The sequence below is a fragment of the Exophiala dermatitidis genome (assembly GCF_000230625.1).
Source record: "Exophiala dermatitidis NIH/UT8656 unplaced genomic scaffold supercont1.2, whole genome shotgun sequence".
Lineage (NCBI taxonomy): Eukaryota > Fungi > Ascomycota > Eurotiomycetes > Chaetothyriales > Herpotrichiellaceae > Exophiala > Exophiala dermatitidis.
In genome coordinates this window covers 3961155-3977198 of record NW_008751647.1, presented here as the reverse complement: position 1 = coordinate 3977198, position 16044 = coordinate 3961155, and the positions used below count along the sequence as shown (strand labels likewise).

The following is a 16044-nucleotide window of genomic DNA, read 5'->3' as shown; positions in this document are numbered from 1 at the left end:
AGTTCAAAGCGCGATTGACGGTCATCACTGGGTTCAGAGAGGAATGATCCGAGAAAGCGCCCATTGTGTCGGCCGAACCATAAATGGTCCGACCGCGTGAGTCATGTTTGCAGCGCTTTTTCAGCCACTGACAAGCGCCAGAGAGGGAGCTTGGCCTGGTAAGGAAACTGGTACGGAAACCAACCTCTCTTCAAGAGTGACTCAGACTTTCAGCTGATACAACCGTGGCCAATGACAGCGTATCTCGTTGGCTGTGATACAGTTAAACATTCAGAAGCACAGAAGCGGAAATACAGTCCTATGCCCGAAGTCTACGCAGCGGGTCATTTCCGCACCCCACCCGTATCGAATACCCTCCTATTCAACAGCCATTTACTCGCCACAGACTTGCTCGATTTTAACGCTCTCAACTGCTATCGACTATGCTTATCCTAGTGCTCTGTAAATAGCGCTATTTACAGAGCCTAGTGCTTCTTCAAAGCGTGTATACCAGCCGTCAGCGTCCAGCACGCTATTTACGCGCGTACAAATCGACTGTTAGGAACGCCTAATGCCAGGAATAGGCAGAGTACAGCGATAAAGTCTTCAATTGGTATTAAGTGCTCCTTAACCCTATGGTTGTACACGACTCGAAGCATGAGAGAAGGAAAGCTCTCTTATACGGGGCGTGTCCAGTTCATATCTCTCAGCTCTGTCCGAATAGCCGAGGGATGCAAGTTGTCGGCAGTTGGCATCGGCATTCGTGACATTGACCTTATTATTTCGTCGATTTACTCCTACGGTATAGCGTTCCACTCCTCCACTATTACCTTTACGAATTCATTAAGAGCCTCTTACGAGTTACCGAGCTCGAGTAGGTATAGGTAGTATTCCTTTAGACGCTATTTAAGGATCGCCTAGACGTATTCGATCGGATTAAGATCCGGCGAATAGAGAGGCTATTTAAGCCGCGATATACTATAAGTTTCGAACTATTTATTAACCCGACTAGCTATATAAATAGATACGTTATTCTATATAAAGATATTACCCGGAGACTAAATCCTCGATAGTTAATTTAACTTAATTATCTAGTATAGCTACGTACGAGCGTACGGTATATCCCTAATTAGGCGCCTTCTCGTCTCGCTCTATTACTACGAGATCTAATCTACTATCGAGCTAAATAGCGCCCTAAACTATAATAGAGACGTCCTGACTCCTTACCTTTAGGTTAAGAGTCTATTATCTTCTTCTCCTACTTCTACGTTAGCGTACGGAATATAAAGATAGATACCCTACTAGAGCCTCTTTCGATAGAATACTCGTCGGAGAATCGAACCTTACTCTACTCGCCCTCGGCGTCCGTAGTCTAATTTTTATATCTTTTCGTAAAGTTCTTATACTTAAGCGCGTACGCCTTCTATAGAAGAGGCCTTTTCTTAACTAGCTACTTCTTTATTCCGAATTAATTAAAAAAGCGCGAGACTATATAGCGCTTTATACTAACACCGGATTTATAAATAAGACGACGGTACGTCTACCGCGGATTTAGTCTTACTAGACAAAGAAGTATTCTCTTATCGCGTTTAGATAAAAGAGAAGGGCGCCTAGAGCGTAGGCGTAACGCTAATCCAATTCGAGTTTCGCTTAATTAAACTATTATACGCGCCGTACGGATCGATACGTTATATATATCGCTTATAACCTTCTATAAGGCGCCTACGTCGCGTATACCTTCGATTTTAGATCGTAAATAGGGAGAGAGCTCGTATCCGCGCCTATAATTTACGTCGATTAGCCCTAGAGGTACTTGTTGAGGCATAGTTGCGTATTAAAGAGGAAGAAGGTAGGAGACGCGTGCGCGTTTTGTAAAAAACGCGCTAGCGATGCGTGGACTTCGGGCACCTAACTGTAGACGAGGGAACAGGTCAATTCGTCGAGGCAGCTCCATTTCGAGTCGGATCGAGAAGCTTGAGATCGACGCGATGCAGAACAGTATGAGATAACAAACTACTCCATGTGACTGTGACATTGTAGATACCACAGGCCGTCCTCTGTTGTTAATGTACGTGCGTAGTAGTAATATCGGTTCAATCAAACGAAAGGAGGTTCATGATGAAGAATTCAAAATGTGGTACGGTCACACTACTCGACAGTATAAGTACTATGTACCCCTTCGCCCTGAGATCGACCGTACAAACCATGATCACACGTGACCGCCAAGGCCGGTGAAGACTGCGGTACCATTGTCGGCCGCCGCGATGCTTCCAATCGCTTCAAGCCGGGGTCATGAAATCGCATTGAACACTTCAGCACACCCAGCCTGACCATCGCATCGCCCAACGAGAGTCCCCCGACCTCGCCTTCCTCTTCTTCGAGACAACCCTCACCTGTGCGTTTGCGCAAGCAAGCGGAACCGCCGGGCGCAATCCAACCCAATCCACTCCGGTTCATCATGGCAGCAGCCTTTCGCGCAAAGAAACTCGACCTAGGCGGCTTCATCAACGTCAAAATCATCCGCGACCACACGAAGCGGAAGGTCTATGAGCAATTTGAACCTCAGCGGTAATACCACACTCATCAACACCTCAAAAACCTTCCAAGAAGTAATGTATAATCTGACCAATGTTTCCGTGCTGTAGACAAGCCCTCCGCTACATCATCCGAAACACCTCCTTACCCCAGCGGATACGGACACAAGCACAGCTCCAACTGGCCCAGATGCACTGCTACACGCGACCGACGCAGATCAAGAACAGATGTACAATGGGAGGTGTGGCCAAGGGTGTTTTCAGGGCGTTTAGGATGGGTCGGGTAAGTTCAAGTCGAGGACGTTTGGCGGAGCAGATCGCGCGGTCTACGGTCTACAGTCGGATTTCCCTTGTCCTTTTGTACTGACTGTTTCTGCTCTACAGTATCAATTCCGAGTCAACGCTCTCGAAGGAAATCTACCTGGTGTCAAAAAGGCAAGCTGGTAGCCTGTCCTGCTTATTATTGCCATCTTTAAAAATATGTATAAATGCACAGCACAGCACAGCATGGGACGGCGTCGGAAGGATACAATACAAATATTAGGAACAAGAGTCTTCATATCATGGGGAAAATACAAAAACGTCTAGAGGCGAACCAGCCAGAGCCAACAGCTGGCAGCAGAGTGTGCCATGCCATGAGTCCTGGCTTGAATGAATGGCGTAATCGACGTGAATCTAATCTCGCCCTGAATGTGGACTTGAACTGGTGGTTACTACTACCAAGGCAAAGGGCAATCACATCACAGCTACAATCCAACATAATGTATGGGTCTTCCCACTGCATGCCTACGCGGCTCCATTGCCGCAGAACAGACTCGAAATCGGGGCTCCTACCTTGGTCAAACTCCCATGGTAAAGGTCGCTCCAGACACACCGAATATCATTTGCACAGTGGCAGCCAACATGCATTGGTCACCAGCTCCTTAGGTATGCTGGACGGAGGCTTGAAGACCACGCGGCGGCCCATGCTTTCGTATACCGGGTGCGAATAGAACATCTGTTTGAGTCCGCTGGTGTTGAGTGGGATGGTGTACAGCAATTGCAGTGGACTACTTAATAAAACCTTAAGCTTACAATTTTGGCAACGCTGTCCATCTCTATTTCTGTCCATGTCTATCTCGCGGAATCATCTAATCGTACAGTTCATAACCCGGTCCTGGTGACCGTCTCCGTCACGCGAGCGGATCTCAAGCCTACCACGGCATGTTCGCTCGACCGGCCCTTCTATCGCTGCTCTCAGCCCTTCTATCGCAATCGTACGCGTACACAGCTCCATAAGGTAGCTCATCTCATCCCCTTATCTGGAACCCCCTGCTGGTACCAGCCTAGAACCGACGCTTGGGTTCCTCATAATCACAGGTCGTGTCCATCTTCAAGCGCTCCATTACAGCGACAATCTCTGGATCCAATTCCTTAGGAGGAGACCCATAATCCGAAGGAGCTAGGATCGCTGCTTCATAAGCATCGGACTCGGGCTCGTCGTTGGCAGGCATCATGCTCGCGGCAGAAGCGGAAACTGTGCCATCAGCCTTCTCACCAATCGCATTCCATCCTCCATAATGCGCCGGATCAGGCATATCAGCCATATCTGAGGCTTGGTTTTCTGTCGTAGAGACGCGTCGTTCCTTATCGGGGTTGTCCTCCTCAAGACGGTCCTTGATCGCCATGGCAACCAACGCCTCCATCGTGTAGCGGGCGTCATTCCCACCATTGTGCAAGAAATCATATGGAATGCCGAGGTCGTGCAGAATTGATCCCAGTTTGCGGTTCTGCTTCTCTTGCTTGAGGATTCGGTACAACTTGGCCGTGTCCAGGGCCTCGACGATAGAAGCCAGGATTTGGAACGCTCCTTCATCAGCATTCATTGCAGCTACAGGATATGTAGCACGGGATGGCGAGAAGATTTTGCTTCCCAATACCCGCAAGTACGCGAGATCGCTTTCGATATCGTGTCCAAGAAGGATGATATTGCGTTCTTTCGAGCCACGTTGGAGAAACTCAGGGATTGTGGGAACCTTGTCGGCCTGATCGAGGGCATCTTTGATGGTATCCGGATCCTCGAGTCCTTGCAATACACGCGCACCAGCTGCCCGATTGGCTTGAGCTTGCTCACTGTTGGATAGCCCGATGCTGACGCCGGCAGACATTGCAGGAGGCTCGTTCGAGTCCACTTGTTCACTTTCAGAGCTTATTCTCGTGATGTCCCACCAACCTGACAAGCCTGGATGCTTGAATTGCACAGAAAATGGCCATTCAAAACAAGAGTCAACCTTTGCAGCAGCCTCGCTGAGGGCAACAAACTCTGATTTCCCGAATTGAAAGGCGTCAGGGTTACCGGTGCAGAAGTCTTTGTTGACCATGTGCGCACGCTCCTGGATTCTGAAATGGCGAGAGCGAATCTGGCTTGTCCAGTTTTTGCCACCTTCACCAGGTGGAAGGTCGACAAGGTCCAGTGTGTCCAAAGTGCTGACACCTATCTCAGTGATGAGTTTGTGGTCTCTTTCGTAGGATTCTATGTCGACGGCAATAATCACAGGCTGTTTCTCAAAGGGAAACGGTGCCGGCAGATTGACATCAAGGGGATCCAGAGTATTGTGTGCCTTTCTGATCTGCTGTAGATGGTATTGTTGTTCTTCGGTCCATGGCAGATTTGCAGGGGGTGGCTGGGGTTTGGCTTGTCTGCGGCGCAATCCAAAATATCTCTGGGCTCTCCTCAGCTGCGAATACCAATCCCGATACGTGAGTAAGCGATCCTCTTCTTTCTTCTTCTGCTTGAAAAGCGGGCTTTTTCTCTTGCTTGCCGCAAGCGCATCTTGGCACATCGCTCTGAACGCCTCGAAGTTTTGCCTAACCTCGGGGCTGGCGTCATCAGGACACTCACCATGGCCAACAGATGGAGGAGGGATGCGATCTTGAAGTTCCCTAGCCTTATCTCTCGACCTGGATATGCCAATGAACCGTGGTCGCGGAGTGCCGTCGTCATAGAAGGTAAGTGTGAAGGGGAAGGGAGGCACTGAAATAGGGACATTGAAAGCTTCACTGATTCGTATGGCAAGGGCCGCGAATTGTGCATATGGGACCAGCAATATTGGCTTTGAACTGAGGGTGTATGGTGGGTACAGATAGAACCTGGTTCGTTGTTAGTTGGGACCATGACAGCATGCCTGTGGTGTGGGCGAATTGGTTAACAGATCACTCACAGGTCCCACGTATTTTGGTAAAACTTGTTCTGGGCGAAAAAGTGTCTGGACACCCGGTCGTTCTTGTCGTTCATGTACTTGTAGGGAAATGCTGCTGCAAGTGAGAACTGGCAGAAAACCCCTTTGACCGGATATGGTGAAGTGGGCCATGCATAGTCAGGGTTGGCAGACACTCGCTCTTCCAGATCGGCATCTTTGCCCTTGCCCTTGGATGACACCTTGCCCCCTGGGACAAAAGAAATAGATTCGTCAACTCCATCATAGGAGACTGCAGGAGTGTTGTGAGGATTGTGATGCGGGAGGGCAGACCGGCGCGAACTGCCAGGGTAGTCTGATGCCGGCTTCATCGACACCTGCACCTTTGGTTTGAACGCTGCGACATAATCATCTTCATCGTCAGAGCTTGTGAGGCAGTCAGTGTTTCTCTCAGGCTGCGGAGGGTGTACGATTTGGCGGGGATATTGTGCTGTCGCAGGGATGGTCCATGGTTCCTGGTCTTGAGCTGTCTTTTTGTCAAGTTCGACCTCGGAGAAATGAGGTTTGCCAGGATCTGGTGGAGCCGGCCTAGGACAGCCAGAGAAGAGTTGGTTCAGACGATCACGGGCGGGTGTGCTCTGTTCTTCTGCCATTTTGGTGGCTTGTAGAGGTGGGGGCGGAAGATGTTTCTTTCTAGTCATAGCCTCCGTCTGCTGTTTGATTGCGCTGACAGCCGCGAGATGAGGTAAAGGATGGAGCAGGACGGCGCGACGCTGTAACCCTGAGTCAATGGGAACTACAGTCGAAAGGAGAAGCAGTACCAGAGAAGTCCAATAAGACGATTTGAGTCCGCGATTTTTGAGGTGGGAGGAGAAAACAAAGATACAGGTCAAAGTGCACAGTGTGGAACTTCAACGCAAGATTCACTCGCGGTAGAAGTAGTGAAGGAGAGCCACATCAGACCTGAGATAGTATGCAGCGCAGCGCGTCACTCTATTGTCGCAGAATATCAGAGGGCGGAAACCTGCAGTGAATTTCACCGCTGCCTGCAGTCACTCCCTTTAGTAGTGCCGCATGCTCTACTACAGCCTCAAAAGCTGCGGAGCCCAACTTGAACACCCTTCCACATACAGAGAAGGTGAGGCTGAAAGATACTCCAGGCATCTACTAGTAGTCAGGTTACAACATTGTAGAACTCGGACACTCCCGTAAAGTTGAAGTGGCATGTCCACATCAGCCATGATTATGTAAGCAGAGGCTCACCATTTTGCCCGGTCTCACCGCCTTGACACGCGCAGACAATATACATGTTGGCATGCGCGTTACAAGTCGGTGCCACTCGAAGTGAGGATACGGACCGAGGATAGCCTGCGTCTACAACACGACTTCTCGAACAGCTTTTGTCAAGGGCGGATTTATCATCACTGCGCAGAGTCGTGTCCGAGAAATTGCGGACTTGAGATGGAAACATCTATTTCGTCTCAGTGATCAACCACTGTCTCTACAAGTCACAGCAGTGGAGATATCAACTGCCTACACCCTCTAGCAGAGGAACTTATTTCATTATCCGCTCGAGTCCATGCATTGCCCACGATAACAGTCAGTTCGCCCTAATGCTGACGATGGCCGACATCGCCAGCGATCGCCATATCGACCCGGACGCCCAGGCTGCCGTGACAGACTTTCTCGACTACACCGAATACCTCCCCTCCGACCTAATTCGATCACTCACATTAATCCGTGGTCTTGACCAAAGATACCTCGATAGCGCCGATGCTGTGAACGGCCTTACAAGAACCTACGGATCACTTCCTTCCATCCCACCTGCAGAGAAGCCAGACGCCCAGGACCTCCGGTCCCAAATATCAAGTCATTTGGATCATGCGCTCAGCGCTCGAGAGAACTCGTATGCAGAAGCGTGTCGGCTATTCGACGTGGTGGACAGACATCACAACAGACTGAAGAGCATCATCGCCAAACTACATGCAATCCCCAAACCGCCGTCGCGCGATCCAAGTCCCCAACCTCCAGCGTCTACTCAGCAGGCCGCCAAACGCTCGCGAAGCGGGAGAAAGCTCGAAAATGGTACCTCCACCTCCACCAGACTGACCTTGATCCCGCCTCGAGGCGGCAATGCAGTCGCTTCTGCGATCCTGAAAAGACCGCGTGGTCGTCGTGTCACTGTTCCTGGAGAAGTCATGCCGCCGTATGATCCCGACTCGCCTATTGCGAGCACAGAAGTATCGGATTGGGAATCTCCGCCACCGCAACCGTCTCCTCCCCCGCGGCCAGTTCTCAAATTCAAGCCACCAAGGCCTCCTTCTACTCCTGCGCCTTCTGTGTCACAGCTCAAGCAAAGGGCAGCTGTGACATCAGAGAAGAGCCGGCCAGCACGGGAGCCAACCGAGACATACCGCAAACCCACCCCTCCGCCCGAAGATGCCGAGATCGGAAGCAAGTACAAGCCTTGGACACATCTGACCGAATATGAAATGTACAAGTTGAGGAAAAAGATGAAGAAGAATCACACCTGGGAGCCCAGTGATGTTATGATCAGACGGGAGCTCGCAGATCGTGGTCGAGGTTGGGACAACTACTACCGCGCCAAAGCAGAAGCCCAGGCCAACGGAACCTCGTTCATCGACATCGATAGCGTCGAACGATTGGGACCAAAGGCTGAGAAGCCTGACAAATCCGACAAGGTCGAAAAGGCTGACACTGTGGAGGTGTTGCAGCATACAGACAAGGCGGACAAGGGCGAGAAGCCAGACGAGGTTCACGATGGTCCGGAGGAAGATCAAAAGCCAGCGGCTACCCCCTTGCCGAATCCAGCACCCGTCTCTAGTGCTACGTCTGCCTCCAGACCTAAGACTGTGAAGAAGACCGAACCGAAGAAAGACAAGAAACCTGATCCTGCCCGGTCACAAGCAGCACTTGCCGCTCAGGAAGCAGAACTTGCTGCTCGCAGACTGGGTGACATTGGCTCCAAGTTCCGCACGCTGTTTACCACGCCTTTTACGTCCCTTGCCTCCTTGGGGCGAAGTAATACTACGCCTGTTCCTAACAGGACCATTACAGTGGTCAAGAAAGCAACCGACAAGACGTCCAAGAAGAGGAAAGCAGAAGAGACCCCGGCATCCTCAACTTCGCCCTCTGCAGAGCCAGATGCGGCGAGGAAGAAGCAGAAGACGGGTCCGAAGCCCTCGCCGTTGGGACCAAGTTCGCTGGAAATGCCCACGTCTACTCCGGTTTCGGCGAGTAGTGAGCCGCCACGGCTCAGTGCAGGCACTATCAAAATCCCACTGAAGCTCACTGTCTCGACGGCAAATTCTCAGCCATCCAAAGCCTCGACCCCAACACCGACCACACGAGCAGCGAGCGTCCATCGGACTTCTGTGGCGCCCAAAACCGAGTCGACTCCTCCGGTGCCCTCGAGGCCGCAGTCGCGGCGCTCGACAGCTGCCTCGGTTGAACCACAGGCGCCACAACATCGTCCGCGTTCGTCGGCAACGCCTTCGGTAGCCGGACAAAGGCTCTCTACAGCGGATGCACATAGCCCGAGAGGTTCTTCTGCCACCGCTACAGCTGCCAGTCGGCGTAGCAAGCGTGACGCTCCTGGGACAGTGATGCAATCGAGTCAGGACGGCGGGGCTGCAGTAAGTGTGAGCAAGCGGAGAACCAAGCCGGCGAAACAGCAGAAATCGACCCCCAAGCCCGCCGCGTCCGCCACTGCTGCATCGCCAGACGTTCCACAAATCCGCATCGATGTTGATGGTCGACAAGAGATTGTCGACCCCGACGAGGAGCGATACTGTGTATGCGGCGACGTCAGCTGGGGCGAGATGATTTGCTGCGAGCTTGACGAGAAGGTAAGTTGTTGTAATCTTGTCCTTTTCTGGTCAAGTTATCTTCAGCTGTACTGACAATGATGTGCTTTCTAGTGTGATTATGGCCAATGGTTTCATATGGAGTGTGTAGGGTTGGCCGAGCTGCCTCCGCGCACGGTAAAGTGGTACTGTCCGGGCGACCGAAAGAAATACCACAAGGGGGAGAACAGCAATGGCCTCGTAGGTAGAGGCATCAAGTAACGAGATCTGGTAAAAGCCGAGCGACCTGATGATTGCTACGATTTGTCGATTCGGCCAATGCCACTGGAGGCCAGCTGTGGGAAGCGAATTGCAAGTTTATCATGCCAGCGCTCGATCAAGCGGCTAGATTCTGTCCCCCAGAGTGCTGCATTTACCGATCTTATGACTTAGCTGGGTTCCTTTCTTTGATGTGCCAGAGGCATAGTCCACATTGCAAGCCGGTCCACGCCTTGTGATGTATCTCCGTCGATGAGACACTAACCTTAGGACTCCAGAACAGAAACTGAGTATGCCTGGATGGTCATGGCCGCGAAAATTGATAACCCATGATCGCTAATGCAAAATTCTGCTGGTGTCATGGATTTAATCGAAGCGTCCGTAAAAAACGACAACCTTCCGCGTGGAGCAACGTCAAGTATTTTCGTACTTCATTACTTCCTGGCGACCTACCCCTGGCCGGAAGTTCCCTGGCTAGGGATACCTGGAAGCGAGATCGGATGTTTGGGTTAGGGGAAGCAGCACGATGCCGTCAGCAGCAAAGTTCCGGTCCGGTATGCAAACCCTATTGGGCTGGGAACTCCGCGTATCTTCGTTGCGGAACTCTCAGACAGCCGACTTGGATGCAGGAATGAACAAAATGTAAGAGTAGACCGGACAAAGAATGACCACAGCGGACTGGCGAGGCGACCGAATCTACATAATGTCGAGTGGCGAGCTGGCGAGCCTACGGTCAGTGTAGCAGAGACTTGGAACGTGTCGAATCCGAGTCCTGCAGATCAAGTACCTTGACAGCAGATTTGCCGCTGTCAAGTACATCGACTCTTCCAAATCCCACTGCAAGCGGTACTGTCGGTGTTTCCTTCGAAATAGTCTGTGTAGTCTTCCGAGACTCGACTGGGACCGAGTCGTCAGACACACCTTCCACATTGAATCTGTTTCACAAGCGCGTCGGCAGAGGGTCGAATGGCGCCAGTCTGGTTCCCAGTCTAGAAAGAGTAGAGATTGCCAAATAAAGGTAGGCCGGTTCGGAGACGATGATGTGTTGATCTGTCAGAGAACAACCCTCTTGTTGAGTTCATGCTTTTACAGCGGAGTCTCATGAAGCGAAATTCTTCCAGAAGTCAGCCACAACAGGCTTGGGAAGAGCGTCGGGTAAGAAAGGGTGCTTTCGGCTGTGCACCCGTAGAGCCATGGCTGGCAACGCCTGTGGAGGATGGCGCATCCGTAACAAGCAGAGCCCTGCCGCTTGGGGCGCCGCCCTAATGCAGGTACAAAGGACCCGCGACTTCACTGGGGCTGCTTATAATTTCCGAAGATCAGGTTGATGGGTCGCTGAAGAAGACCCAGTGGCCAGGGCGACACATGGTCATCAATCCGGGCAAACAATCCCGGATGAGCCAACGCGCCCCCAACTCGAACAGGCCAACCAAGCAGTTGCACAGTAGTACCTAAGTTAGCAGTGGAGTGGACGAGGTGGGCTAGGGAGGCCGGTGCCCCGGCCCATGTTATCGGACTTGCAGGGTAGTTCTTATCCAGAGATTTCTTGTGTTCTTCCTAAGGTTGGAAATAGAATTGGTAGTTCATATAGGAACCATATAGCGAGTCTTCAATGACCAAGGGCCCCCGGTAGAGTATGTGTATTATTATCATTAGGGACCGTGCGGCAGATCGGTGGTGGTGCTGATGAAGGAACGGCCGTGGAATAGGTGACCCAGTTGCCGGGTAGACCTGTGCAAATTTCCTGTAGCCGCATGCATTTAGCCTGGACAATCGTACTTCCATATCAGAAAGGGCCTGCCGGCAGGCCTGTACAACCATACAGACTACCCTTCAGGTAACGTATGTACTATGAGGGATGGTTGTAGCTCGGTTTTCGTGGTGTCACAGCGGACTCGAAAGGGGGAGAAGGACGGTATTGTGTGACAGATTGGAGTAACATGGCTTATAGTCGCAAGAGCACGTAGTTGACCTCGTTCTCGAGGAGAGGGCGGACCGTACGCTTGGAAACCTTTGCTTGAGGCCCAAAAGCATCGCATAGAGGACAAGGGATGCTGGCAATTTTTTGGCGCGTGCAATGGGTAACAACTTGAACTCCTGATATGGCCCACTACGTAGCGGACGGAAGACGGGGTCCATTTTCCGCATTTCTAGCGGCCTTCTAGCTGGCGGGGGCATCCACAGACATGACCGGGGAAGCTGAGCACAATCTGCTGAGACCGACCAGGGTCGACGAAAATTGCAGGCGGGCCGCGGTTCGCAGGCGCCGGTGAGGTACAACTGCTACTACACTGTCGCTCACTGCGCTTGGACGCGGGGCGGAGGGATTGTCGCTGGGCAAAGGATCGGCTAGTAGTAAGGTAACGGACGCCCATGCCAAATGATGGGTGAATTAGTGGCAGAGTAGTGGCAGACACCAGGAAAGTGAAAAATCACCTGGCATTATTTTAGGGGAGGTGGGTGCAACTGCAGGTGCCTGCCAGAGTACTGGTATACCGTGGCCTTCGAAGCAACCTGTGCCAGACTGCGCTTTGCTCCTTCACGACTGCCTACCAGTAGATAAACAAATATAATAGTCTCTAGCGCAGCTGAATATCGAGAAGAGCCTCGCGATCCTTCACCGATATCTTCTCTTAGGTTCGGAGGTTATCTCCGCCCTCCGCTCATTCGGAAGCGTTGTCCACCTATCTGTGCGCTCCCGAGGCGAGGAGCAAACACTTGCGTCGACACAACTGCCTTGCTGGGCGACAGCGACAGTCAATTGAGCCCAAGCGCGCCCTAATTGACTACCAGCGATTTGACTTCCGCTCGATAACCGAACTTTGTCGACGCAGCTAATCCCATCCGATGTAGCCGGCGACGGCAATGACAGCATTGTCAGCTGTCAACGAGCTTTCAAAAGCGCCCTTACTCCACCCACTGCAGGAGGATACAATGAACGCATTGGGTGAAATATTGAGCGAGGAAGAGTAGAGAAAAGACGAATGAAGGGATGATGATCGTTTGGACGCTTATGCAGGTATCGATAGCGAGGGCTCGATCAGAACCGCAGCTCAGATGAGGAACACCACGTATGGTGATAGCTGGGCATGGTCAGGAGACGACGAGTCGGTAAAGGTTCCGGTTTGAATTAAATGTAAAAGCCCAAGTGCGGTACTGGCAGTGACACAAGGCACAGGGAGCAGTGCCCAGGATGGCTACCTAGGTACCATCCGAGTCTTCGATACTAGTATCAGCTGGTTGTTTGCATACAGTTCCCAACGGATTCGGCGCCAATTGCGATGGTCTAGCATTTGCGTGTCCAGGACGGGCGCCCAGGAAGCAACGAGAAAGGAACGAGTGCTCGCAGTATACCTAGCATTTTGGCCCATGGTGCAGTGCGCTTGGGTCGCGAGGTGTGCGAGATCGAACAACAGTCCTGAGCACTACTAATAGGACAGCACACGAGAGCATCATGTCTACCTACGGTACCTGGTAGGTACCTGCAGTATAGCAACAAGTGAGTCCTTGTCGGATCACGTAGCTCCCTACTACCTTCTCTTGGAAACAATACTACTGTACCTAGGTAGGTAGTATTCGGTGCCTGCGCCAGATTGTTTCTAGCGCTTCTAGTCTTTCGGAAGAGCTGCAACGGTGGCCGCGGAAGCAGGTCCTGGTCTGTTTAGGGTGCCAGTGTTCAGGTTGTCCAAGTTTGGAAACATTTTGGAAACATGGTTCCCATCCGCCAGATACCAGGCACTCTTGTTTGTTGAAGCGGTTCGAAAATCACTCATCCCACAATCAGTCACAGGCCGCCGCTGCCATAGACAACCTACCACAGGCTGAGGTCCCAGCCAGCAGCGATATCATCACTTCACCCGCGCTTGGTTGGCACTGCTGACACATTCCTAGTTTGCAAACACAAAACCTCCCTTTTCCCATCTGGGCCAGCCACCAACCAACCCTGCTTACCCGCCGTTCTGGACACGCAGGGTTGTGACCCCTGCGATCGTTTCCATCGAATTTCGCCCTCTCAAGGACCTACTGGCCGCCTATCCTCCGGCCTGCAAACCCTGGACCAACGCCGCATGGTCCTTGTCCAAGCCTCCTCCACCGCATCGGTCCAGTGGTTACTTCGGATGCCCTTCTTCTGCGTCATTAGCTGTCTGTCCGCTTGTCATCCTCGAATCGAACCATAAAATTATACAACTTGACACAGAGCTAGTATCGGGGAAGACCATGGCAGACCAGGGGATGGTTGAAATAAAGTCCTGGGCAACAAATGATATGTTTGACAGTGTTTGCGTTGGATATCCAGCTCGCAATCCGCCATCGCTCTCCTAGTCTCGACCAGCAGACGAATATACGGATGGTAGTCCCCCGGTCTTTGGACCCGTCATGAGGCGCTTCGCCGGTTTGATCCCGCGAGACAAGGGGCGCAATCCCATCCAATATGGGACCTGAAAGAGCGACGTATCCTGCTTTACCCTGGCCTCCCCGGCTACTCAGTCGGGACAGCCTGGGAGACTTTGGCTAGCGCTCATTGCAGGCCGCGATTCGTCTTTCCCTGGTCGCATTAAGGATCACTTCTAGTCTCCGTGGCTGGACTTCGGGTCCCACCATCCGCTCTTCTGACACCTTGTGTGATCCACCGACACCAGCATCGGAAGAATCCACTTGGGGCCTGATGGGCGAAGCCTTGCAGCTCCCTGTTCCACCAGCAAGCCTGTTTGGAACCTGCCCTGTCAATCCGATGTACCGAAAGGGGGTAGCTGCAGCTGTCCTTGAGCCCTCCGGTATAATTCATCTAGATCTCCTTCCCGAGTGTCAAAAAGTTTTGTTACACGTTCCTTGACTTTCTCGCACCTCTGCGCTCGACATTCTTTGTTTAGTTGATATTATTCACATCTTGTCTTGATTTCTTTTGTCGCAGATCAAACCCGGCCCAGGCCCCTAGTGAATTTCCTGCCAACTTCAACCTGACAGTCACAGTCACTCGATACATCACCCACCCCTTAACGCTCCGTCTGCTCAGTCGCGCCGCATTCGGTCGAGTATTCAATTACGCGCAATCACCCATCCGAGACTCGAGAGACTACCTGTACTATATGTCCGCAATCCTACTTCGAACGCTTGCCGTCTTCAATCCACACACCGCCGCGCTAGATCCTCTCTGACAGTCCGGAAACTCAAATTCTGAACGCGACTCCTTTGCTCGTGCCGCATTCCTCCCTTGACTCGCTCCGTTCCCTCTTACAAAGACGTTGAAGCGGGCGATTAACGATATCTTGTACAACATCAAGGGCTTTTTCGCTCTTCACTGGCTCAGTTCAAGCCTGGACTGTTGCCTCCCCAACACTGTAAGTCTGCCAACTGCCGCCGCCTATAAAAGTCGGTGTTCGCCAGCTTCAGGGCGCAACTTATCCACAACCACTCTTTGCTGATACCTCAATTCTCAGACACGATGACTTCCTCAACTTCGAGTTCCGCTCCTTGTAACATGGGTCGTGGTGGATACGACACTACCGGGGTTCCGAAGCCCAAACCGCCTGCGAAATAAGTCATCATATCGTCTGTCTTTGGAGACAGGCACTCTGGCAAAATTGGGGTTCCCCTGATCCTTCCCGCCCGTCAACATGGGTTCACATCTGCTGGCACGAATCGTCGGTATTCCGGCCTCTTCATCAGCAACACACACAAGTCTTGATCGCGACGTCCAACTGTCAAACAATCGGTCAAGCACCGTCGGCTTTCTCGCAAGATTCCTAATCCTTCGATCTGCTATTCGACTACCCTGTACAAGTATCGTTCTCGGACCATTATCAGCGTTTTTCGGCGACATTATTTTGCATGCATGCACGGCGCAGTCTCTTTCGGAAATCCACGAGCGTGACCCTCACGCGTGTACAACCTGTGTATCAAAAAGTCTTTTTCGGTGCGGCGTTTCAGTTTAGATGGTTATGGGAGGCTGGGAAACAAAATGGGGGCAAGGTTATCGGCACGATAGAATGTATGACTCAGGTCACTTTTCTTTGGAGTTCTTTGGGTGGTTTAGATTGTGGAGGGTGTTTTTGTTGACAAGGGCGGCTTCGCAGTCAAGGCGTGTTAGTCCTAATACTCGCAGCACACTATCAGCGGCGAGGGGTGCTGGGAATATCAGACCTTGTGGCCGCTTCAGAGTCACCACTAAAGGGTGATGAATGACTCAAACTTGTGGCCTGGTTGAAGAGCCGTAATAAATAGCCTCAATAAATGAGTGAGATATGTTTCAAAGCTCTCGATGTTTATCAA

General features: G+C 51.8%; 5 protein-coding genes across 5 annotated transcripts; 4 read left to right on the top strand and 1 right to left on the bottom strand.

Moving 5' to 3' along the window:
• Window positions 1–2437: 2437 nt before the first annotated feature.
• Window positions 2438–2960, top strand: HMPREF1120_02889 (30S ribosomal protein S14; the record flags this gene model as incomplete). Its single annotated transcript, XM_009156937.1, has 3 exons — window positions 2438–2547; window positions 2625–2796; window positions 2898–2960. The coding sequence occupies 3 exons, from the start codon at window positions 2438–2440 to the stop codon at window positions 2958–2960; spliced, it is 345 nt and encodes a 114-aa protein (XP_009155185.1).
• Window positions 2961–3001: 41 nt separating this feature from the next.
• On the top strand, window positions 3002–3505 carry HMPREF1120_02888 (uncharacterized protein; the record flags this gene model as incomplete). The annotated part of the gene is made up of 1 exon (XM_009156936.1): window positions 3002–3505. The coding sequence occupies one exon, from the start codon at window positions 3002–3004 to the stop codon at window positions 3503–3505; it is 504 nt and encodes a 167-aa protein (XP_009155184.1).
• Window positions 3506–3838: 333 nt separating this feature from the next.
• HMPREF1120_02887 (uncharacterized protein) lies at window positions 3839–6342 on the bottom strand (the record flags this gene model as incomplete). Its single annotated transcript, XM_009156935.1, has 2 exons — window positions 3839–5642; window positions 5714–6342. 2 exons carry the CDS (start codon window positions 6340–6342, stop codon window positions 3839–3841), a joined length of 2433 nt encoding a protein of 810 aa, XP_009155183.1.
• A 542-nt stretch (window positions 6343–6884) lies between these two features.
• HMPREF1120_02886 (uncharacterized protein) lies at window positions 6885–10759 on the top strand. Its single transcript, XM_009156934.1, has 2 exons — window positions 6885–9558; window positions 9631–10759. The coding sequence occupies exons 1-2, from the start codon at window positions 7303–7305 to the stop codon at window positions 9775–9777; spliced, it is 2403 nt and encodes an 800-aa protein (XP_009155182.1). The 5' UTR covers window positions 6885–7302; the 3' UTR covers window positions 9778–10759.
• Window positions 10760–12261: 1502 nt separating this feature from the next.
• On the top strand, window positions 12262–16028 carry HMPREF1120_02885 (uncharacterized protein). The gene is made up of 2 exons (XM_009156933.1): window positions 12262–15113; window positions 15213–16028. The coding sequence occupies exon 2, from the start codon at window positions 15390–15392 to the stop codon at window positions 15705–15707; it is 318 nt and encodes a 105-aa protein (XP_009155181.1). The 5' UTR covers window positions 12262–15113; window positions 15213–15389; the 3' UTR covers window positions 15708–16028.
• The last annotated feature ends 16 nt before the right edge of the window (window positions 16029–16044 follow it).

Coding starts and splice junctions, on each gene's coding strand:
- HMPREF1120_02886 (XM_009156934.1), top strand. CDS start 7,303: ATGCTGACGATGGCCGACATCGCCAGCGATCGCCATATCGACCCGGAC. Junction 9,559..9,630: donor GCTGCGAGCTTGACGAGAAG/GTAAGTTGTTGT, acceptor TGTGCTTTCTAG/TGTGATTATGGCCAATGGTT.
- HMPREF1120_02885 (XM_009156933.1), top strand. CDS start 15,390: ATGGGTTCACATCTGCTGGCACGAATCGTCGGTATTCCGGCCTCTTCA.